Source organism: Ictalurus furcatus, chromosome 2 (genome assembly GCF_023375685.1).
Source record: "Ictalurus furcatus strain D&B chromosome 2, Billie_1.0, whole genome shotgun sequence".
Classification (NCBI taxonomy): Eukaryota; Metazoa; Chordata; class Actinopteri; order Siluriformes; family Ictaluridae; genus Ictalurus; species Ictalurus furcatus.
The window spans coordinates 8830697-8857110 of record NC_071256.1 but is presented as its reverse complement, the minus strand read 5'-3'; the positions used below and the strand labels follow the sequence as shown (position 1 = coordinate 8857110).

The 26414-nt window shown below is 39.6% G+C and overlaps 1 protein-coding gene across 1 annotated transcript; it reads right to left on the bottom strand.

Annotated features, from left to right (window-relative positions):
- Positions 1 to 314: 314 nt before the first annotated feature.
- Positions 315 to 25414, bottom strand: vta1 (vesicle (multivesicular body) trafficking 1). Its single transcript, XM_053646621.1, has 8 exons — positions 24985 to 25414; positions 15235 to 15329; positions 11403 to 11530; positions 9514 to 9589; positions 6997 to 7108; positions 2906 to 3100; positions 2296 to 2373; positions 315 to 949 (listed from the first exon to the last, which is right to left on the bottom strand). The coding sequence occupies exons 1-8, from the start codon at positions 25073 to 25075 to the stop codon at positions 804 to 806; spliced, it is 921 nt and encodes a 306-aa protein (XP_053502596.1). The 5' UTR covers positions 25076 to 25414; the 3' UTR covers positions 315 to 803.
- Between the last annotated feature and the right edge of the window lie 1000 nt (positions 25415 to 26414).

Sequence of the window (26414 nt, the reverse complement as noted above, 5' to 3'; positions counted from 1 at the left end):
GGTTTTTATTTTGTCGTCACCTGAGGTTATATGTTAGTTTATAGAAGTTGGTGAGGACCACACAATTGTTATTCAGGCCTTGATAACTAAAAACTTGAATTGAAGGGGGGGTGTACTTTCTTTTTCTGCCAAGACTGGAGAGAGAGAGATAGAGAGAGTGATAATATTACAATATTGCAGTAGAAATAACGTGATGAAATGGGACCCATAAGAAGAGATTACACATTATAGCTTCCTAAATCTGCTGTTGTTTATAAAATATGACTATTGTAGCTCAGCATACGCTAATCATCAAAGACAGAAGAATACGGACGAACTGAATAGTATGTTGTTTATTTTTCCTTCATCTTCAGTAAGCGCTTTATCCTGGTCATGATTGTAGTGGAGCCGGAGCACTGGATGGGAACGCCAGTCCATCACAGGGCACCATTTACACACAATTTAGAGTAAGCAGTTCACCTAATCGCAAAACCCTTTGCACCAGAAAAGAGACACAGTAGTGCATTAAACTATTTAAAAGAAAAGAGGAAAATCTGGAATCATTCTATTCATTCAAATCCAGGAGTCATTAATGACTGCATTCCTTTAACCTCATATAGCATATCATCAAAGGGTAAATTCACATGCACCTGATAGATTATAATCCTAATCTCTATCTGTTTTTTATTTTTTTATTTGTTATGAGCAGCCAGTAATAGTGCAGATGTGGAAAGGATGTTTTATTGAGTGATCTTGAGTCGAACTGCACAGTTCACATGGGGCAGGTCAGTCATAGAGAATGATAAACTAAGCACACAAAGCTCTCATTCTTTGCCAGTGGTTAGAAGTTTGATGGCTTTCTGTAGATTCTGGAGAGCAGTGGCGACGTCTTCATACTGTAACGCGCTGCCTGCATACTTGCAGTACTTCTGAGCTCGGGTGAAGTCCTCTGGTGTGAGACGCACATCACCTACAGGGAAGTTAAAGTCGTAAATGAGAGCAATAAATGAGATATACAGTGAGACGGTAGCTCACATTCTAACTCGTAACACAACTCAGAACTCCAAACACCAATAAACACAGAACTGTTCTGTAATTGGCCTCGTTTTTTTTACACAAGCTTTGTGAACCAAATGCAACAATGCAAACCAAAGGCTCAGGTTAATATGACTAAACGCTTGTAAGCACAATACATCATTTTGGGGGAGTTGAAGATTTAGACACCTCTCCCAAGAGTGATTTATAGCAGCACAAGAAATATTTTGAATTACTTCCATCTGCACCTCTCTTCCAGCTTTTCACACCAGCTCTCACTTATTCTGAGCTGCTTCATATGAAGTAATGCATAGTTATTAACTAGGTTACAAACCTGTTAGTGAGCTTTCCACAGGATACAGTTTTAGCTAATCAGACAGCATGAAAGAAAACAATAATTTTTTGTTTTTCCAATTAAACAAAAATTCATTAATTCAGTCAAAATGCTGTGATGTTACACAGCTGGTACTGTACTCATTATTTTATTAATCAAGTGGTTTTTCGTCTCATCAAGATCAGGTGTTTGAAGCACACCTGAGTAGTGTCAGTGACTATGTTTACATGGACAGCAGTAATCTAATTATTGACCTTATTCTGAATAAGACAATATTGTGATTAAGGTGTTTACATGAGTCGCTTTTAGAATATTCCTTTTATGTTCCTGTTTTACATGTTATAGAACATAGATCGATTAACGGCACACGTCATTACGTCCCCACACCACACCGTCCGACGTTCCCTACAGAATTTCACGTATCGACATACAGTTCGTTTTCGTTATGGTACCGTATCCAGTTCTGGGTGTTTCATTTTTAATTTTACGGAAGCTACAAGTGCTTTACGTGCAAACAGATGACTGTTTGAAGCCACGGGCTGCGTCTGAATCCACATACTTAAGTACGCAGTTTCAGACGCGGCCGTGCTCTCTAGTTTGCCGTCAAACAGTTGAGCACTGCCGTGTGTATATGTGTCCTGTTGCAAAATGCGGTGAAAACTCCCACACGACGTTAATAGTGTGATTAAGGTGTGAACATGTCTGTAATTTGCTTTGATAATGCGACTAAAACAGGAATACCCCACACGTCTTATTTCGATCAATAATCGCTGTATACATGGTAATTTCTTAAACAGAGTATCGTCTTAATCGGGTTAATATCAGATTATTGTTGTCCATGTAAACGTACTGAGTGCGTGCCTCTTCGGAGTCTGATGATCTGAGCATTTGCTGAGAATAAATCATATGTTAAAGAGTTATTGTTATTATAACATATGTTATTATACCTTGCTGGATTACGTTGAGGGGCAAGGGGTCAGTGACTTGCACAGCCCGGGGAACCGGAACTGGTTTCATGGGCTCGGCTGAACAGAAACAACTGTTAATCATCACATACAGTATCGTGCAAAAGATTTAGACGCAGTGTATTGATTAGAATATACACAGGATACAACACACAGATGCACAACAATTACAAAACATTAAATCTCAAATAGCTGAAATGGAGTCAATTCTGATTTCAGCAGCCAAAATGGGACATTTCTCTGTGTACCCCGAGCAGATTACAGTTCGAGTCTATGGAAGTCTGAAGTGGTAGGAATGACAACCATCAGAGCACTGAGCACACAAACAGAAAAGAATCAATGGATGTGGGACTTGAGAAACCTGCTTTAGCATTATTTTGTTGTTGCATTAATTATACTGAGATAAAACAGACACCAGAACCTCAACTAAGGTAATCATCATAATGACGCCTCATTATCATGACAAATAAGCTGATTAGGAAGCACAGAGACCTGCTAATGAACCAAAACATCGTTGACCCCTACTGACCATCCAAAGAACCAATAAGAATTCAGAGGGAGGAAATATGCCAAGCTGAAGTTCAGGCTTTACCTGCTGGATGAGGAAGATCTGCAGGTGTGTTGGCTGGAGCGTGAGAGCCAGGAGGAACCTGGATAGTGCTATAGTTGGGTGGAGGGATAGATGCTGGTCCTTGGTCTGCCAAATCTGCACTGGAGGAGGGTTGCGGCTGAGGTGCACCAAAAGACGCATAGGATGGACCACCAGCTTCAGTGCCGAACTCATCATCTATGTGGAGAGCATGTAAACATCAACACAGGATTGTACAACTTCTCACCTAAGAACTATTAGGAGCCAAAAACCAGCTAGCAAATCTATGAAAGGCCAATCAATCAAGTCTACTGGCCTCACGGTATAATTTTTCGCACGTTCTGGCACTAAAGTGAGTTTAAAACAACCTTGTTCGAGGCTACAAGTGGACTACATAACTTTGAAGAGGACACGCTGTCGCACACGAGGACACACGGTCGCACCCGAGGACAGCTTAGTCCTGCTAGTGACAGAGTGAGCGAGGTAGTGAGATGCATCTCCCCAAAACAACCCTGATTTAATGCCTATATTTCTCACATTGGAACAGAATTCAGGCGTGAAGGACGGCGCCAGTCTTCACGTCTCACAGATGTGCACAGGGTGCATAGATGAGTTCATAAAAAAGTAATAATAGTGCAGCTACAAGAAACTGTCATCAGTTAAGCAAAAACTAATTTCTATCCAGTTTCTTCAATTTTGCACCAGCTGGATGCCAAACTACATCCTGCTTGCAGCACCAGAGCATCTCTTTATTAAAAAGATCCATTATTTATCATATACAGTTTTAAAAGCATCACCCAGTGCTGAATGACAGTGAGAATTCCTCTGAGCTTGGGTGTGCTGGCCCCAGTATTTCTGACCCACATTGCTTCGCCTGCCAAATTCAGAGAAATAACGGTGAGAAAATTGCAAACAGATGGATATTATTACAAATGGGGCGAGACAGAGGAGTGAGATGTTTCTGGGAACCTGCAGTACTGAGCAAAAACTCAAATCACACTGTATTACTGTATATTGTAGTACATACACCATACATCATTCTAGTATAGTATCCCTAAGAAGTATGGAAAGGAGTGTAATAACTATTGTTTGCATTTAGCTAAGGGAGCCTTCTGTAATGCAAACTCTCTCTGGTCTTACCAAAATTAACAGTTTGCCTCACACAGCTTTTTGGGAGTTGCGTTGTCATTTTTGTTTATTTTGTTTCCAGACAAAATACTTGATTAGTAGAATACTGTAATGATTTTCCTCATACCTTATTATATACAAATCCAACTGGAGCTATATTTTATAAATATAGATTTATTTTTTTTAAAATCACTTAGAATTTCAGCTCCAGATTTTAGGAAAACATTAAATGATACCTCATACCTACATCTGAATACAGAGAAGGTAAGGTCATTAAGATTTAAACATGACTGCTACTACTCTTTCTAGCCCTACACTTCTCTTCACGTTTATCACATTGGCGGAAGCTGGTACATTTGAGCTTACATAACAACTTGATACAGTTTGAGGAGAGCGTGTGATGATTTAGGCATGAAGTTGCCACAAAGCTGAACACTGGACGTGTCTCGGCTGCTTGACTACATTTGGAGAATGAGAACAAGGTCAGTAGTTCCAGTAAGTCCTGTTAATGCCAGCGTTTGTCTCCGGATGAGAAATTTCACTCCATTCGACGTCCTCGCAGACAAAGTGACTGGCCAAGCAGGAAAATATCAACTAGTCCAGTAACTCCTGATCACAACTATTATATTCCACTGTTCATAGCTTTATTTCTATACAGTTTCCTGTTCAGTTTCCTCAGGCACTTACAACACAGATAAAAGCAGAACTATGGGGTTCATTAATGTATTGAAAAGCTAACTAGTCACCTTACCCTGGTTATGTTATCTGGTAGTATGTAAGCATAAATAGGACTGACCATTTAAAAAGTTAATAAGATATTAGGCAGGATTTTTAACATGTATTCCAAAGTGTAGATATACTGTTTTGTCCAGCCTTGTTTCAGTCGAATCCCATCTGCTGAACAGAAGCACAGGATTACTGTGATATAGCTAAAATAAGGAATGTTTGGCCAAAAAAGTGTCCTTATGCTTCGTTTTGACTGGAACAGAGGAAGCAGTGATTTAAAGTGTCCAAAACCGTGTATGTTAAATATCATGGTACTGTGCAGTATGGAAGAAATAAACATATTAGAATGAGCACATTACTATAATGTGTGCTGTTTAAAAATAAATAAATAAATGAATGAATACAAATACAATAATAATACTAATAATAAAAGCAGTATTTTTGGGATGCACAACAATTGTTGCATAAGCCAAATTTGTTGATGATTGGACATAACTGATGGTGGAAAATCTAATTAGGCGCATTAGGGTGTGTTGAATTCACCTCGAGCCAAGGAATCCAGGGATGCCTGACTTCAAAAAACATACTTCAAAATTAGGCCCAAATTTGACCCGATGGTGGCACTACAGCGTTGGCAGCACTTTGGTCAGAATGTTCCGTAGACACTCCTCAATCAGTGTGCCACATGTCGCAACTTTTTACCAGACGGTTCTATGGGCTGCCATAGACACCCTAGCCGGAAGAAGAAGAAAAGGTACAATAACAACAGTGTGTCTACGCGCCTCCGGTGCTTGGCCCCTAATTACCCAGCATTGAATTCTAACCAAATCAGAACAAAGAATTCATCATCGCTGTGTATAAAATCAACTGCACCACAATGACCAGATATCAGAGGGAATAATTATTATACTGAGACACAATATGGAACACAGTAGCTATAATGAATGAAGATGGACCACAGGAAATGTAAATACACTTGTGTATGATCAGCTCAGGACCTCACTAGAGTCGAGCTGAGGCAGGGAACGAGACATTACATAAGGCGTAAGAAACACAGACTTCCTGCTGCAAGATGTCGAGGCTCAGTAAGATGCCGAGGCTCAGGAATATGCTGCGTTTATGACATCACTTTCTGCTGGGAACGCTTCATGTGGTTTCCACTAACCTAGCATGAGGTCAGTGATTGAGTGTGAAGCCTCAGCTACTTACTGAAGGGCATGATCAGAAAGAACATTTCAACAGCAAGACATACACACATACAAACCACACCCATCTTCGATTAGCTGTAAACAAGAAGGGTATGGAGCTGTGGTATAATTAATAATAAACAGTAATGATATGAGCTACGTGTGAAACTCTCACGCTGGGCCTCTGCACATATGTGCACGTGTGTGTGTGTGTCTCTGAGGATCCATAAGAAGATGACTTCATCTTTGACCTGCAGAATTCAGTTTAAACATGGTCCGCCCAGCAGATGTTATGAGAGGGGGAAAAAAGCGAGCTAACCTGCCGGCTCGGCTTCATCTCATCTACTCGTGAACACAAAAATCTCCATAATTTCGTCCCATTCTTAGGCTAAGTCCTACAACACTGATGCTACCAGGCAATGCTGCCTTTTTTTTTAAATCAAGGTCATTTTAAACCCACATTTGAACATCTTCATATGTTTCCTCCTTCTGAAGGATGTGTGTTTAATATATACATACACAGCTCTACAGTATGTTGGTCAGACTGCCAGTCTATTATCTGCAGTATTTTATTGTTATATGTCTGAGCTATACATACATGTAAATTTGTTTTGTGTCTTCACATGAACAAATAGTGTTTACCAAGTAAAAAGCAGCTCACCTTCTACATCACATCCTTTAAACTGTTTTGTGATACCATAATGATGCACACAAACTCATAAAGCACAAATGATTTATATATGAGTATTTCAAAAACACTGAAATAAATAACAGAAGATGGGCATTAAGAACTCGGTGTAGGACCATCTCAACCTTCACCCATTCAACAGTTCATTTCTGCACTCTTACAGGGGAAGGCAAGAGCTGGACTGCGAGCTGGGAAGTGCTCTCCTTTGGGCCTCTCACAATCTGATAAAGCATACAATGAGCTAACCTTTTCTGCTTAGTGCTCTAACCATGAAGAAAAAGCTTGAGCCTGTGTGTATTTTCTTAATAGGAGACATAGTTGAGGTTGTTTGTGGAAGGACGTGCTGATATTATATCAGAACTCACCATACGCTTCCCCTTCCATGCCAATAGGCCCTGCTTGAGGAGTCTCACCGCTCTTTAGGCAGTTATGAATGTAGGCCGCCTTCCATCTAGCGTACTTCCTGTGCTCAATGTTCTGGATAGGTGGTGAGAGAGTGAGAGAGAAAGAGAGTGTCAATAGTGATAAATGATTAAGATAAGCAGTGTCATGGCACCATAACAGGAGCTGCGAGAGGAGATAAAACCAATAGTGTGTGGGCTTTGGGCTGATGATGAGGTCTTTACAGCTTCACACAAAGGGAAGGGGGACATGAATCATTTTAGAACTCTTTACGACAACATAAGTATTTTAAGCAGGTTCTGTCATCTCACTCAGAGCAGGTCATGAGGATCTGTTTTACAGATCTGTTGTACAGGATTTCAGGGAGTTTTTTGTGCTTGGTGCAGCCAAAAGTGCTTGACTTTGCTGCGCCTTTCCCCCCACCCAAATGTATTAGTGCTTATTTTTTCGTAAAACTACTCGAATTGGTGAACCTGTAACTGCAGGAAAGTGACGTTTGTTGGTAAATGAGACCTTTTAGATGTACTCATGTTCGACGCAGGTGAATCAAAGAGGGCTTTGACGTTGTGATGTCACATGACGCGTCTTGGTCCAAATCTGTGGAAAATCTACTGTAATTTTGAAAAATTCTCCTCCGAATTTTGCAAGGGGTTCCCTTGATTGTGCGTTCATTTCTGCAATCGAAAATCCTGGAGGGACTGGCTTTAAATAACTAGGCTCATAAACTGATTTTAAAAAACAATAGTGACTGTGCGAAAGCAGAGAGGCAAATCAGTGCATCATCCATCCATCCATCTTCTATACCGCTTATCCTTCCTTCAGGGTCACATGGAAACCTCGAGCCTATCCCAGGGAGCATCGGGCACAAGGCGGGGTACACCCTGGACAGGGTGCCAATCCATCGCAGGGCACAATCACATACACACTCACACACCCATTCATACACTACGGACACTTTGGACATGCCAATCAGCCTACCATGCATGTCTTTGGACTGGGGGAGGAAACCGGAGTATATCAGCTCTGCGAACAAAAAGGAAAATAAAAAAATCACGGTTTTTTGGTTTCTTTTTTTTTTTTTTTTTTTTTTATACAAGCACTGGCACAAAAATCCTAAATCCTCCATTTTCCATTTCACATTCTTAACAAAACTTGTTTCATCCACACACATGCAAGGGACACCAGCAGCAGGAGATGTGTATGAGGATCTAAACTGGGAAAACTGGGGGAAAAGCTAAAAGATGTCAGAGACAGCACCGCTGGAGTTGTATACAGAGGTCACGGTCATAATCAATGATGGAATGACATGCACCAATATGTCCACCAGTCTGGCTCAAATCGTGTAGAGGAATGCTTCTGAAGGTCCACAAGTTGTGAAGAAAAGGACATGTGGATGACAAACTCATATAAACTGCAACAGACAGGTCCATTAATGTGGTCAATTTGTTGAAGCCAAAATATCATTGCTTAATCTGGCAACGTTATTATTTTTCAATCTGAGCAGTGTATCCACCTAGCAAACATCATGATGTTGTGGAAAATGTACTTCATATAACAGCTTGGAGACTGAAATTTCTAAGAAGGCTGTCATTTCTTCCAGGTCAAAACATCTAAACAAACGTCTACTATTCAGTGTAGTATAGGCCAATATTCTCAAAAGATCAGTCTAGATTTTCTACTGAAACAGAAGAAATGCAATTTTTCTGAACCCAATGCAAAGGCAATACATTTAGAAAAGAAGTCTGGGATTTTTTTTGTTTGCTTTTAAATTTTCCTTTCATGGATTGCATATGGACGGAACAGGTGACACACGGATTGTGTCACAAATTCAGCACCAAATCCATCAAACGCCCACGAGTCTTTTTCTTCACTACTCAGGACCTGCTCGGACATACATTAGAGGTGAGTGTGTTGTAGAAATGCTTCCCTTCTAATAAGTAATCCAGTAAGGTACGACTCTGTGACCTGCTCAGAGAGCAGCCTAGAATGGAAGACTTAATCTGAGGCTCCATTGTCCGGGTTAACGTTACTCAGACAAGGCGCACTATTTAAACAGTGCAGCCAATCAGAACTTGATGGTAAGAAAATGTCTGGCCCTTGGAGGGAGTGCAAACAACACTCAGGGAAACACTCCCTGTCAATTCTTAAATGCAGGTCAGTCCATTCTGTTTGGGGGAGAAAAAAGAAATAAAGAATAAAAAAATATAAAATAAAAAAAAGCAGCCATCAGTAGCCATGGAGTCGAAGACACAAAGGACTATTATGGATGGATGTTGGAAAGAGAGAATCAGAGGCCTGAATGAGCCACAATTTCCAGCCACAATACAACATTCTCAAGAATCAAACATGTGAAACTGTGATTATCTGGAGTGGTGAGCCACAGGTCCCGGAACCGCTTCTGAGAAACAGAGGTTTGCCACACAATGGTGCTGTCGATTTCAGAGAAAAGTCTGAGTCAAAACTCTATTTTAGTGTCTTACCTCCTCTGACAACTCGCCAAACACAGACAGCACATCGAACAGGAGGCTTGAGGTGTAGAAAGACTTGATCATATTCCTGGGAAGAAAGGAGAAGATGTGTGTGTGTGTAGCTATACACGTGCAAACAATACTAAATAAATCAAAACAAGCAAATACTGCCTGTGCATTCTATTAACAGGAAGTCAACAAATATAACACAGTGAACATTTCCAATGTGGCACAAACAAACAATTCAGTTCCATCAGGACCATAAGCCCAGTTCGTCTCGGACAGCATGAGTGAGGTATAGGACAATAGAAAGCCCTTATTCAAATACGCCAACTCTCATTGGCTGACAGCCGTGACCTCTTCCTCACTTTACACAAGCACGGTGGTCTGCACAGATACCTCACACTCCTTCTCATCATCAGAGAACCTGAACTTCTCTTTCAAGCATTCCACTTCGGCATCTCACTACAAGACGAAGTGTGATCGATCGCCACACCTGCACGCCACATCACTCATCCACAGTAAAGTAAACTTGTGTGACCCAGACATGGTGGGCGTGGTCACATTCCAGTCAGAAAAAACTCTTACAAAAGTATGAGGCACAGATGTCCTGAAACACCCTGTAATGGCCCAAGACGTCGCCACACCCCTGTCAGAATGCATACTTGAACCAGCTGAAGGCTCCTGCCTTTTCTTTGCTAACTTGTGTATGCTAACTCAAGAGCTTCTCCATTCGAGCAACAAGTGAGTTCACGTTTGCTTACTACTTTAAGACAACTAGCCTAATCTAGTATAAACCCTGTGACCCCTGGCTACCCTGAGCGCAAGTGACCTAGTAAGGACTCTACGGTCAATAATTACCAAACATATAGCACAGGGTATCCTTATTCATTTAATTCATCTTGTGTTACACAAGGACCTTTGCAAAGTGAAGGGAAAAAAACAATAATATAGTTATTAGTTTATTTTTTTCAATGTTGTTGGCTGAATGTCTACTGCATGCCGAGCAAATATTTCCCTCCGCTTCCTCCTCTAGCACCTTAACACTTGAGGGGCTTGTCCATCTGCAGCGAAGGACGTGAATAAATCTCACCGATAAAATCATAAAATCATAGTGGATTTCACATAAATCTTCGTATTCAAGCGGGCTACTATCGTAAACTTCTTCATTCTGAGCTGTGAAGTTAAAACATTCCTTATTTTTATATTACAGCATCATTTAGTGACTCACATTTCCTGCTCAAACGTTATAAAAATAAATAATTTTTAAAAACCTGCTATAAAATGTGCTGCAACATGTCTCGGGGGGGGGGGGGGGGGGGGGGGGGTGTGGCTGTTACTAATTTCTTCTCCATGTTGGAACTATATGTAAATGTATTGTAAAACTGAATGCGTACAGAGGATGAAAAGATGTCTTTTATCCGATGGGTCAGATTTGCATACAGTTGAAACCAGATCACTTTTTCTGAAGAACCCTAACCCTAGCACCCTTCCACAATCCCTCGCACATATTTTCCCCACATGCAATCAAAATATGAGACATGTGGCAAGAGATTGGGGAAATCATTATGATTTTCCTCTCCTGCATCTAAATATTAAATTTTAAATGTCTAGTTTTCTTGTAAGGTCCTGTGTAAGTCAGGTGGATGGTATTGCTTCCTGGAGGGTAGAATATGAGGACTGTGTACAGTACACGCTGTAATAACCAACATGAACACACTGAGTAATAACCAACATGAACGTCAGCTGCACGATGGCCTGAGATACTGACACGCCTATACAGCAGGAAGAGGGCAGCTGAAATAACTCGAGGTGGCTTTCTGGAAGCTTTAAACCCCAACAAAAGTATATGACCAAATATTTCTGATTTAAACAGCTCAGACGGAGCCACAAGCTCTTACTTGTGGAAGCGACCTGATCGATCCTCGTTGTCGGCGTAGAGGAACATTTTTAGGGCATAGTTCTCGATATGGGCGTTGCCCACAACCTCTTGGGAGATCGATTCATTGGTGCTGAGCTCTTGCTTCATCTGCAACAAACAGCACAAAGCAGCTTGTTAAATTATTTGTTGAACTGATTACAAAGCAAGAAACAGAACGCAGCATTTCTCACAGCTTCAAATAGACAGCATTCCAGGCTTTGGAATGTGTTGAGGCAATATTAAAAAAGTGTGTATGTTACTGTTAAATCCCTGCTGCGGGACAATCTGAGCAGCATGGGCTTTCCATGACTCATCGATTCCTGGGATGCATCAGCTACTCTGGTTCCTCTCCAGAATCCCAATGTAATTAAAGTTTTCTGGAGACTAGCCCACACGTGATTAGCGGGCTGGTGTGCTGAGTATCTATTTGTTAGCCAGGGGAAAGTTCTACCAGCCATCACATTGTGTGTGTGTGTGTGTGTGTGTGTGTGTGTGTGTGTGTGTGTGTGTGTGTGTGTGTGTGTGTGTGTGTACGTGCATGCATGTGAAAATAAGCCAACTTTTATTAAAGTCATCTTTTGTTAGTCATCGTTAGCTCTAACTTCTCTAATACAGACTTATCCATAAACTAGGTTTTTTTTTTATTATTTGAAAACTATCCCATGGAAGCATGTAACGGCGCAACAGTAGATCAGTTGTTGAACAGGGTGAATGTGTGTCCTCAGTGGCTCGGTCCAAAAGAAAAGTTCCCAGGCTGGATGTAGTCACTATGCACTAGTCACTCTCCCTGGGGCTTATTACAAGCCCCTCAAGTACACAAGAACACTGGAGCCACTTTTAATTGGCTGACCAGCAGTACTAAAGAAGGCCTGTATTTTTTAAGGACAACAAGAGCAGAACAGTAGTTTCACCAGACCATGAATGAAGCATGTGGACATTTTGTGTCAGAGGCTTTTGGCCATGACTTTCAGTCCATAAACGGTACTTTACCATAAGGAGTGACCAAGAGAATTGGAAATAATTTTTATTTGAAACATACCTACAATTATTTTCAAAAGTGAAACAGCAAACCTAACCATTTCCTTGTTGGTTTATACATGCACGTGAATTTTCATTGCATCTACCAGCTGTGGCATCTAGATAACATCTTTACAGATGGGTCAGTCCATCTCAAGTGGTTCAATAACTGTAAAGTTGGTTGCTTGACCATTTTTTATTTTCCATTAAATGTTTTTTTTTTTTTTTTTTTTGAGTGATTCCCTCTGTGTATTGGCATTGCAAAACCACTATTTTTTTTGTTTGTTTGTTTGTAATTTTACTTGGTTTAACTAAGACAGCCTTCTTTGTCATGGCCTACAACAAATTTTGGTTACGGAAACTTCAGCTGTTTACGGAAATATCTCAGCTCAGGAGGGTCCTAGCTCCTCTAGAGCGCTTTACAAGGTACATGCACATATATAAACATTCTGCACATTCTTGCTCCTTAGATTTAGAACTTAAGTCCAAATGTAATGCTCAAAATTGCTCACAGTTCCACTTTTAAGATCAAGTTTAAGGTCAAAATGGGAAGGATTCATGTTTCAGTCTTAATTTTTTTTTAAGACTGTACCTGGATAAGAACAGTGTGCATACAGAACATTTCAGGTTTCTCTTTTTTATGGGGACGAGAAAGTCCTTTTTTTTATTTTATTTTTTTATTTTTTTATTTAATTCCCCTCACTTTCAGGTTGAATATCTCTGGTGCGGGACCAGATACAAACCTGAAATTTTTACAGAATATTTTTACAGAATTTTTACAGAATTTTATAGTCCTCTATAGTAGCATTCTACAGTAAATTGTAAGTTTTAGATTTCACTGGTTACAGAGAGAGGGCTAGTAGAAATCTTTGGAAAAGCCTACTTTATTCATGCATTTTGAGAAATGAACAGTAATATAAGCATAACAAATAATAAAAATTAACAGTATTTTGCAGTATTTATGTCTATGATTGACCTACAATAGCTTATGCTTGTCACTGAGGTCTAAAATGTTACTACATTTGATATCGGCAACAGTAAAGCATGATCTATCACAGGGTTCTTCAAATCCGCAGAGTTTAGCTCCAACCTCCAAACTCACCTGCCTGTAATTTCCTAGTAATCCTAAAGTCCTTGCTTAGCGTGATCAGATGTTCAGGTGTGTTTGATTAGGCTTGGAGCTAAACTCTGCAGGACAGTGAACCTCGAGGGCTAGATTTGAATAACACTGAACCCTTGATTAAACTAAGTAAAATAAATAATAATTTTAAAAAACCTAGTGGTTTTACAATGCCAATACATAGAAATAATCACAAAAAAAAAAATCGGAGAATTAAAAATGATCAAGCAACCAGCACTGGACCACTTGAGATGACCCAGATAATCCAAGGTTCTACAAAGATCCCACCTCTCCAAATAAACAATCACAGCTCACACATACTGTACTTTCACTGCGTGTTCAGCATAGAGATGTGTTACTCTGACAGAGGAAATGAACGAGTATTTGAATTCCTGGGCAAGGGATCAGGTCTGACAATTTTTCCCCATGAGGCCCAGTCCTAGAAGATGCCAGGACAACATAAAATGCCAGTTTCTGCACATATGTGTCTGTCAGAGAGCACAAAACAGTGAGCTAACATCAAATATAATTAATGTCTCAATGCCACGGTCTCAAACTGATCTTTCGCTCTATCCGGACGGGATTAAATGTACTGTCGGTTTCCCCCTCCATCCTCCTCTGAGAAAATTACAGACTGAATTATCTATTATCATTTCTCTAAACTCAGTGCTCATCTAGATACACGCACAGATTTTCCATGCAGATGTTTGACTGCTGCTGCTTGCTGTATTTAGTCACGTGTATCAGTGACCCTCCCTCAGATATTAAACCGCATTGCAAAATGAAAAAAAATTATGCTTTCGAAGAGGAACTTGGGTGCTAAAACCTTGACCACACACGCTAACTGGGAGAAAGAAAATAAAGGCATAAAGAAAAGCGAGATTCTGCAGGCTGATTAAAGCAGCTACCGGTATAAAACGTTACATTACTTTATATTCACATACACACAATAGCATCAACTATTATATGGAAGATAAATAAAAAAACACTAATGACTAGCTGTATCTCTGACAGTGATCACATGGTTGTGTGATGCAAACATCCGGGTTCATGCTGGAAACTCTCTCCTGCTCTGGTCAGATCATTGCTCTCCCGATGTGAGAGTTATCAGCACTGAGGAGAAAATCAATTACAGACGTCCTGCTGATGAACGAACCCCATCTGAACTGGGCTTTACACTGTGTCCTTTAACTGTTAACTCACCTTTCTCTAAATGATCTGCTGAACAAAAAAGGATTAATGAACCGGCCACTCATTTTCTCACGCTACCATTTATGATGAATACAAAAATAACCTAAATAAAAATACACACACACACACAAACAGTAATGAAATTAATCCTATTTTTCTGATTCTTCTTTATTTAGTAAAATATGTTCAGATTCACCATGATGTTGCTCTCTCTTCATTACTGGGGGTATTCATTTAAAGTGATTATCAGACACACTGAGAGACATGCGCAGACTTCAATCTCGGACATTTTATTTAAAACGCCTCATATTGATGGAACACTGATTTACTTAATACAAACAATTATCTTATCAAGTGTTGTTCTAGTGAGATGGAAGGCTTTACTCTCTCAGACACCGATCAAGTTTGACTTTAGCCTCCCAAACTGGCCACGAATGCCTTCTCATTGCTGTTCTACTGTATTGTATTCACAGGCGACTCTTACCATCTCCAGCTGATCCATCAGCTTCACCAGGAACTTACGGCATTCTGGAGTCTTACTGTCCAGTTTCATCCCTGTCTGCATGGCATAAAGACGACCTGGAACACATGAAACACGTGACAAACAAGATTTTACAGTGGAAGAAACAGGATAAATAAATAAATAAAGTTGCGGTCGCAAGTTTACATACACTTATCATGGACGTAAATGTCATGGCAATATTGGGATTTCAATAATTTCTATGAACTGTTCTATTTCTGGGGCAGAATGATTGTACAACATACATTTTTAATAAAAAATTTTAAAAAACAAGAATTTGGCTCAAGTTTTAATTCATTTGGGGTTTTCTGTAATCAACACAGGACCAAAATTACACATACCAGGGTCAAAAATATACATACAAACACTTTGATTATTAATTCAGTGGTGCTGAAAGTTCCAAAAATATCCTTTAAGACTAAGGCCTCTTAATTTCCTGTTAGTGATCATGATTGAATACAGCTGGCCGCTTCTCTGTGCCAACAAAACCTAATAAAAAGGGATTGTTTGACAGCACTCATTGGATTGACCAACACACAGTACTATGGGAAAGTCCAAGGAGCACACTGCAGACCTGAAAAAGATGATGGTGGATTTACACAAGTCAGGAATGTCTCTTGGAGCCATTTCTAAACAATTACAGATTCTAAGATCATCAGTTCAAACAACTGTACGTAAGTATAAGTTATTGGGAAGTGTAGCCACTTTGCCAAGGTCTGGAAGAAGACCCAAACTGTCACCCTCAGGTGAGAGGAAACTGGTTCGGATGGTCAGGAAAAACCCAGGAACCACCAAGGCACAGGCATGCCATGAACTGAAAACTGCTGGAACATCAGTGTCACTGTCTACAGTCAAGCCAGTTTTACATCGCCATGTACTGAAAGGCTGCCGCCCAAGAAAGGAGCCCCTGCTCCAAAATCGACACATTCAATCCTGTCTAAATTTTGCGGCTGACCATATGAATAAAAAGCCTTCTGAAGGAAATTTTTATAGTCAGATGAGACAAAGATTGAGTTGTTTGGACACAATGACCAGAGGTATGTTTGGAGGTGTAAAGAACACTGTACCAACTGCTAAGCATGGTGGTGGTAGCATTATGCTCTGGGGCTGTTTTGCTGCCAGTGGAACTGGTGTATTGCACAAAGTGCATGGAATAATGAAGAAGGAGGACTACCTTAGAATTATTCACCATAATCTCAAACAATCAGCCAAACAGTTGAAACTTGGACAAAATTGGGTGTTCCAACAGGACAATGACCCCAAACACACATCAAAGCTGGTTGGAATGGATAAAGCAGGCTAACAATAACTTTCCCAAAGTCCTGATCTCAACCCTATCGAAAATTTGTGGACTGTGCTTAAAATTCTAGTCAGGGGCAGGAAACCAACCAATGTCATTGAACTTTACCAATTCGGCCGAGAGTGGTCAAATATCCAACCAGAATTCTGCCAGAAGCTGGTGGATGGTTACCAAAAGCTTCTGCTTGAGGTGAAACTTGATAAGGGACATTCAACTAAATATCAGGTGTGCTGTATGTATATTTTTCATCTTGTGTTGATTACAGAAAAGCCCAAATAAATTAAAACTTGTGAATAAAATTCTTGTTTTTTTATTAAAGATGTATGTATATTATAAATCCTAAATGAACTACTTAAACATTGCTTGAACAAATTAATCATAAATATACAACATAATATATAACATGTCATCTGTACATTTCAGTGGCACTAAATAAAACAAATACTACACTAAAGTTCCCTTAACTCAGGAGTTCGCAAACTAGAAGTCGCTCGATTTACAAATGGGGTCACAAGAGAAACACACAATCTCCCATTTTGTTTCATTTATTGTACAAATTAATATTAGAAATGTCAGATTTTTGCTAATTTTGAAATAATACTCACATTCAGACAACCCACGTTTAAATGAATAGTGTGTGTGTTACTGTAGTCTTTTTTCAATATACTAATATTAGCGGATGAATTTTAAAAACCTCTCATGTCACCTTCAATCCATTATCAGTGTTCTGGATTTTCTAGATTAGTAAATATATTTTAATGTAAGGTCAGAGTTTTCATTTTGAGATGTGGCTCATGACAAAAATCATGACGACAGCTGAAAAGTTTTAACTAGAGAACAAGAGCATGTCAGTGTGCTTAATATTGCTGCACATAAAATCACTGAAAATTTGTACAGTTCGACTTGGAATCCTGATGGACAGAGATATTTCGGCTCTAGTGAATGTACATATTGATGTGAAGCTCCAGATATACGCAAGATATACCACGAGTGTATGAGCTCACATATTACCCAGGTTCCTATTGCTTCGCATCGGGCCGTATCACTGGCGTGAATTATTTTCCACTAGACACTTCCCACTAGACTGGTGAGTCAGTGTGAGGAATATTCCTTTAGTGGCTTATGTTACACGTATGTGTTTTACTGACATCATAACATGTTCAAATGTTACATTAGTCCTATATAATAAAGCATGTTTTGGGGTGAGTTTGAGAAACTCTGCTTTAACTCATGTTTACTATTTTAGTTAACATTATCAAATCATGAACTTTGAGTGGAAAAAAAAAAAAGCATTAAAAGAATCAATAAATAAAGTTAAGAAAGTAACAAAACATGTATTAACTGATGTTTATTTTAATAAAGTATACCAGTATACCAGACTTATAAATGATTATTTACAAAAATTCATATTACATAATCGTTGACTAAAAATAAGTCCACATAAATAATGAACGTAAATGAATTGGACGACTTGCTGGATAAAAGCCGCCAAGTCACCGCTGAGAACATTTATAACAAGTGTTCGTTTCCGCTCCTCGGGGACATCATCCACTAACGAAGACGAAGCCCTTTACCTCCCACACACTCATCAAGCGTAAACACAATGGAATGAAATGTTCCCTGAGGAAATTAAACAATCACAGCTTTTTCATAGCTCGTGTGGTCTTGTGCTAAACTCTGTGTACACGTCCAGAGTGTTGTGTGTGTCACATTACAGACTATTTCTATAAACCAGTAAAAACACAGGTCAAAATTCTGAAGCTTTTTATACCTCTGTGCTTCTGACAATTAATTCGATCCCAACCAGTCGCACTTTCAAAATTTAACCGTTGTGACTTTCAGTATGAATATTAACAACCTTAAAGTTATCTATAAGCTGGTGTGCTCCAAAAACCATGACAACATTCACATTTAGAAGATATACGCATTCAACATTACAGTACAGTAATGTAAAGTAAAGTACAGCACAGACTCTCCACCACCGATACGGATCAACAATTTCAACATCATTCTGCACTTCAGCTTCTCATCAGATTTTCTGTCCAATCAAACGCTCTTTAGAATCTGAAGTGTCTCACCCCCAATACTATAAACATCCATGGTACTAACTGTCAAGTACCGCTTAGCCTGGGTTGTGAGGCAAGCTAAACGCTATTGGCTATTTTAAAAGGAGGAGGGTCCCCACACAATATGTCCCGCCCTGACTTCCTGTTTCAGTAGAAATTACGTCAACACATCGAGTAATGCTGTGCGCTTCAAGGCACTTCACAGGGACTTTAATCGATGCTTTTATCTCCTGCTGGATTTCTGATCGGAAGGTTGCGAGTTAAATCTTAGCAGCACCAAACTGCCACTGCTGGACCCTCAACTGCTCAACTATGTAAAATGAGATGAACGTAAGTTGGTCTGGATAAGGGCGTCTGCCAAAATACCATAAATAAATGTAATTTCCTGGCCCTTTAGGAGGACTGGTATAATGGGCAGTAAATATTAAATCCAGTTATTGTACAAATAACCTGGAAAATATGTTGAACATGATTGAAAAATAATACCTGATGGAGCAGGTGTAATAAGTTGCTGAGAAACTCTGTTCGGGAGAACTGAGGCTCTGGGCCAGACTATTCGTCTGTGTTTAATCCTGGGCCCCCTGTCACTCCGCCCCATCCGTGTCTGCTCCCAGTGGAAACCAGTAAGCAAGCGCTCAGCACAGCCAGATATTATTACTGTGAGCAGAAAAATGTGCTGTGCTTCTAAAAAAAAGAATATCCATATAAAGCACTTTTCCAAGATGGAGAAATTTATTATATTTACATGGAATTAGTGACATTTCTCAAGGACTCTCATGTTACCAGATCCAAACAAAGCGCTGAATGGCATTACATGACAATCTAACAGCAGTAGTGACTGCTCAGCTGAAAATCTCACGAGAACTAATGAGAAAAAATACTTTCAGGTATTTATAGTGTTCTAATTCAGATATGAAGCAGCCAAATGGCCGAGTGGCCAAATCCAAATCCAGAGGTCAGGGTAAAACATGAACATCATCACTCAGGTAATTAACCTTCTGGCCACCACAGACACTGTGATTTGTGTACATGGGTTGTGTACATTGTGTTCAGTGTTGTACTATATCTACCTGCATACTAGAGGTCCAGTCTTTACTACTGCATGTTTAAAATGTAAGAAAACACAATGGGGTGTGCTGTTATAGGAAAATAATCAAATCTGTTCTATAACAGAACATCCCAGAATGTTTTATTCTGTTTAGTTCACAACACTTCGCCATCTTTGGTCATTACTGTTGTTGGCATTACTAAGTGGAACAGAATAGCGGTCAGTGTGAGGGATCAGAGGTGACTAATGCTGGAGTTTGGGACTCACAACTTGACTGGATTTGAATTCTACACTGAAAACATGTTCTGTTCAAGCCTAAAGAGCAGAAACTGATCAGTCCCTCCCAGATTTTGCAATCGCAGAAATGAACACAAAATCAAGGAAACGCCGCAATATTCGGAGGGGTTTGGAATTTTTAAAAACTACTGCAGATGAGTCATGTGACGTCGTCACAACGCGCACTCGGGCAAAGCGCCCGTGGATCATGAGTACAGCTAAAAGGTTTCATTTATCAACAAACGGCACTGTGTCAGAGCGTGCAAAACAATTTCGTGCAACTGCGATTTTGCCAATTTGAGTACTTTTCCAAGAGAGATTAAGTTACGTTGCAAATTTTGAAAAAAGCCGCAGCAACATCAAGCATTTTTGGCCGCAACAATCACAAAAAAACTCAGCAAAATCCTGTATGGACTTATTAATGAACAAGGACCAAAAACAGGAGGTGTGAGACCAAGTGACAAAGCTGTGGGAGTAGATAAGTTTTCACTGTCCTGCAGATGGCCATGCTTACAGGACAATGAAAGATCACGGGTAGGTGAAAGCTATAATTTACTGCACGAAGGGGTGCGATTTGTCCAACTTTATGCAGGTGGGATTGGTTAGAAGTGCTGGTACTGATGGACCAATCAACATCTTCTTTTCTGATACTGATTTGTTAAACACAATCATACAATCAGTGGGCGGAGCCAGATAATGAAACACTTATCTACTCAGGCTAAAACATAGGACATGATTTAAATCAGACGATCAAAACAAAGTTAAGCTGTAAAAAATACACACAATTGACTGAAACAGCAGACTGAAGCTAGAGGGCGCTGCAGGTTAAGCGTCAATCTCTTACATTCATGACAGGCTACCTCCAGCTCAGACTGGACCAGAATTATCTGCCTGAAATTACACGCAACCTAGTGTGGTTTAAAAAAAACAAACATTTAAAAAAATATTTTTCGCATTCGAACAATAGAAACCCTCATAGAATACGTAATAGGAATTGTATGAGTTTTAATGGAAACTGTAATGGTCCTTGTGGGTCTCTACTGGTAATTATTTGGACCTACATCCTTAATATGTTAATACTTAACTTTGTAATGGTTTTAATGATTAACAGCTGATGGTTTGTACTGGTATTTGTAGTGGAAACCATTAGAATTTCTATGGTGGTATCTATTGTTTTTTTCAGCACGGATGTGAACGAATATGAACTTTTAAATAGTTTTACTTTTAAAAACCTTACACCTCAGCAAAACACCACAAAACACCTCTATAATAATAATAATAATAATACTGTGAAAAAGGTTTCGATTTGATATTCTGGTCGTACTCCAGCGTAAGGTTGGCGTGTGACAGACGTATTGCGGGGACGAGTGTAAGTATTTTCACTGACATCTGCAGCGAGGAATGCCAGCCTACTCTCCGCTCTTCCAACTACAAGGAGCTCATTATGTGGCTTCGGCTCGGCTCCGAAGTTGGCCCGAATCCAGAGGAGCAGGAGGGAAACAATGCAAACTATTGCTTTGGACGAAGAAGTCTATAATGTCCGGGTCTATAAAATCATCTTGAACAAATTTCTGTGGTTAATTAATCCAGACAGTGTAGTGTTAATCTTCAAAGGGAAGTAAGATCTACAGTACGTAAAAGGCGAATGGACTCAGAGCTGCGTGTTTGGAAAACTGCGGTTACAGATCAGTTGGAATCGCTCAGAAGATATTTGCTCACGAGTATTATATTCATCACCGCATGGAGCTGCATTATACTTATTTTCTTTTTTAAAAACCGTAATAACATGCACCGTAATTCATATCTCACTGAGCACCAGGACGCAGCTTTTTAAAGATTTTTAAACCTTTATTCTGGAGCATGAAACAATTTCTTAAAAAGTTCTCCAGACCACAGATGGCTCTAAAGTGACATTACTCACTCGTCAATGCTGACCTCGTGTGGCAGTACAGCATTAGCTGACTTTTATAAGAAGGAAGCTGTGTAAAGTGCTTCAGCAGTGAAGAGTAGATGCTCCTGCACCATATGATTGACCTCCATAGCAATATCTACACCAGGTTTTATTGGGATGACTTTTTTTTTTAATGGATCTCAGTCTTTAGCTAGTTTGTAGTTTTGCAACACTCAACACTGTACACACTCTCACGTTGTTTGGTTGAGGTTTAGTGGAGTGAAATAACTCCACCATTTTAACCATAATAGTTCCAAAACAAACAAAAAAATCTCATTACAAATATTAAAATTACCTGTTAATCAAAACAAATGTTTCGTATCACAGGTTAGGATTTTTTTTTTAATTCCCAAAACACTGTCACTGATGATGCACTCATTCCTCACAGACCAGCGATTTAGCGTTCCTACAGCTAATTCTAGGCGTGGCAGGAAGTAAACTAGGTTTTTTTTTCCATCCAATCCCAATGAATTTATTCTGACTGCAAATTCCAGATGTTTGTAGTCTGTAGTCGCTCTCTGTGTCATAGGCGATTGCTTTAAGACGACACATGAAGCCGGGATTTCTTCACCTCATTACAACACAGCAATGAAATGTTTACCAAAGTGTACATATGTTATCATCAGTGTTGGTGGAATTTAAGATTTTAGTGAATCAAATAATCAGACCTCTTACTGCATCAGCTATCACACTGTTCATTTATTAAACTCAGACTGTTTTCAGTGGACAGCACAGCCTGCATGAAAATCACCTCTCAAGTCCCGGATACAGTGCTGATTGGACTCCAATGAAGCTTCTGTGGTTTATAGGAGGAAAGATTATTGCTCATCATGTGACATCATTTTGAGACTCACCCAGAAGCCGTGTTTTTTTCAGTTGTTGTTTTTGAGACACACCCAGAAGCCGTGTTTTTGAGTTGCTGTTTTTGAGACACGCCCAGAAGTCGTCTTGAAGTTTATTGGACTTCGCTTGTCCCGCCTCTGGACGCATAAACGCTCCTTATGACGATTGGTAGATCTCTCAAAGGGGCGGGACCTCATAAACTAACTGCACCGGTAATGAACATGACCGACTACAACTGAAACCTTCACTATTTTACAATCCGCCAGCCTCCACTGCTCTGTGTATACACGCGTTGCATATTATCTGACACGTAGTTGTGTGCAAACTAGAGATGTCACGAGAACCGATACTTCGGTACCAACATATTTAAAACATGACGGTACTTGTTTTTCTGCACTATCGTTGGAACCGATTTTAATGGAGGTACCGGGGTTGCAATTCTTCCGGACCTGATGGGGGCAGCAAATACACGCAAGTGTTTTAGTCGGTCCACAAGTAGTGAAGAAGAAGAACACCTACAAGCACACGGGAAAACCTACAGAAGATTAGCTTAGCTTAACAAGTTTAGCTCCGTCCCGACTCGTTGAGAGGAAAAGAGAGGAAAGCTAGTATCGGTTTCTGGTGTGCAACCGATGCTATCGTTCATTTCAAACAAAGCGAGGAAACACTTGGAATTTGGCAAAGCCGAATCCTAAAGATGAACCCTATATTATGTTTGTTTGAGGCAGTTGGCATTGTAGCTGTGACACCAGCTGACGTTATGCTCCATGTAATGTTAGCGATAGCCAGTTATTTGTTAACGACGCTAACGCATTGCAGTGTTATAAACTACCTCCTAATGGGCCACCATGCATCGCCATTCAGCCCGTGTCCTGTCAGCAACATGTAGCCTAATGTCACTATTAATTATTCAAATGTTCATGCTTTTAATAAATCTTTTTGGCCTGCCACCATATCAGTGAATTTAAACTAATGCTTGCATTCAGAGTATAAGGGGTGTGTGTGCGCGCGCGCGTGTCTGTTTATTTATTTATTTTTATACCACACCGTGGGATCGACTTTGGTATCGCGTACTTTTGTTGGCATCGGTACCGACTACTAGATTTTTGGTATCGTGACATCCCTGTGTGTGTGTGTGTGTATGCGCGCACGCATTTAGGAGTGCACCTCCACTCATTGTCAGACAGAGTTTGATAACTAAAATACCCCCCCTCTCTCCCTCTCTGCCAGTATCAGCCAGAGGAGGATGTCCTCCAGGAGAGTTTTCAATTTATTTTTTTTATTTTATTTTTATACCACGCCGTGGTATCGACTTTGGTATCGAGTACTTTTGGTGGTATCTGTACCGACTACTAGATTTTTGGTATCGTGACATCCCTAGTGCAAACACGCATACAAACTAAGTCTGTTGTTGCTGAATCATGCGAATCTGCGTAAGCTGAACGAGCTAAAAACACAATGCAGCCTTATGAATGTCACCTAACTCTAACCACTGCTCTATTACAAACAATTCAAACTAATAATCCTTTAAATAATGTAAGGTGACGGTATTCTGTAGACTTTTCCAGGTTCTGCACATCTGTCTTTATATTTCAAGCCGTGAAAGCTTTAGGGTTGACTCTTATCCACACCCCCCCACCAAATTAGACCCGACATGACATCAGGGTATGAGAATGGATTAGTCAGTGGATGAATAGTGAATAATAAACTTTCAACTTTCTACAATGACAAGCACATTGTTTTGTGGGTGGGGCAGGTGACATAATGGGGTGGGGCTTTGAAAAAGTGACCAATCACAGGAGTGAAGACATGACCCAGTCTCTGCCCTCAAAGTGACACACATGATTGTCTAGAATGACAGCGCGCGCGCGCACACACACCCTACTGGAAAAACCGGGTGGTTTAGAAAGAAAGGATGTTGCAAAATTTCGCCATCATTCTTACACAAGCTTGTAAACAGTAAACAGTAAATGTTGATTAATACTAGCTGGGAAAACTTTATATGAAATGATTCAATACAGAATGTTAATTAATAATACCATGAGTTTGTATAAAGTAGAGATAACTATCTAACAGCTATCTAACCACCATGTCTCTTGTAATGTTTAATTAACTCGCTTGTACAAAGTAACAAACGGAGTAAATAAGTGAATCGGTTAATGAACCGACTCCTGGAACGATTCCCTGCTTAACACAGCGTTAAGTGTGAAAGAGTAAACAAGGCACTTACAGTAATACGCTACCACCGGGTCTCTTTTATCATGTTCCAGCGCTGTTCTGTAATGATGCTGGATGGATTTTAATTGCGGTGGGACAGCCATAGTAATACAAAATGTCCAGTAATGCTCTACAAGCCCGGACAAAAACAAACAGGAGAAGGAGTCGCTTCCGGGTTTGATGATTCAGGAAGTGAGTGGTGTGTTGATTAACACGTCAGCGCCCCTATAGGCGCGGAGGATACACAGTACTGTATCAACTGACTAGCATAGAGCTTCCCAAACCGTCTAGCTCCTCCTTAGAAATGTTGACGGATTTTGTGTGCTAATATTTCTTAAACCTTACTGAGAGTCACTTTCAGATAAATTACATTAAAAACGAATACGTGTTATTTTAGACTTTTTTTTGCTACCCCGACACGCTGCAACAAAAAAACATAGGCTGCTTACTGGAATAAAGTTGGTTGGACGTTGGACGTTCGATATTCGCAGATATGCGGACATTAAGGGACCGTCTCTAAAGTTACACACGACATTGTTATACACGTTTCTAACTTCAGTAGCATTGGAAGGGAATGACTTACAGTCATATAACCAACCGTAAAGTGTTCATCTAGGTGCCAGCTATAAGGAACACCTCTTAGATTTTTGATATTTAACAAAATAAGCTATTAAATCATACGTACATATTGCCATGTATTTCACTACAGAATGGGCTCGTACACAAAATATACCATTATTTAAAGCTCAATAGCATTTGAAGTTGAAGGGAATGATGTACAGTCATGAAGCCAACTGTAAAGTGTTCATCTAGGTGTCAGGTATGAAGCACACCTTTTACATTTTTGATATTTAATAAAATAAATTATTAAATCACATGTACATTTTATATGAATTTCACTACAGAATGGTACCATACACAAAATATACCATAATTTAAAGCTCAATAGCATTTGAAGGGAATGACTTACAGTCACACATCCAACTGTAAAGTGTTCAGCTAAATGTCAGGTATGATGCACACCTTTTAGATTTTTGATATTTAATAAAATAAACTATTAAATCATATGTAAATTAGACATGAATTTCACTACAGAATGGGCTCATACACAAAATATACAAAAGATTTTTGATATTTAACCCTACAATGCATGAACCAAAAAAACCTTCACAAATGCACAAAGGGGGACCCATACTGGATTGAATGGTTATCTTAAAAAAAATAGATGTCCTGTTAATAAAATATATATATATATATATATATATATACACACACACACACACACACACACACACAGTATCTCACAAAAGTGAGTACACCCCTCACATTTTTGTAAATATTTGATTATATCTTTTAATGTGACAACACTGAAGAAATGACACTTTGCTACAATGTAAAGTAGTGAGTGTACAGCTTATATAACAGTGTAAACTTACGGTCTCC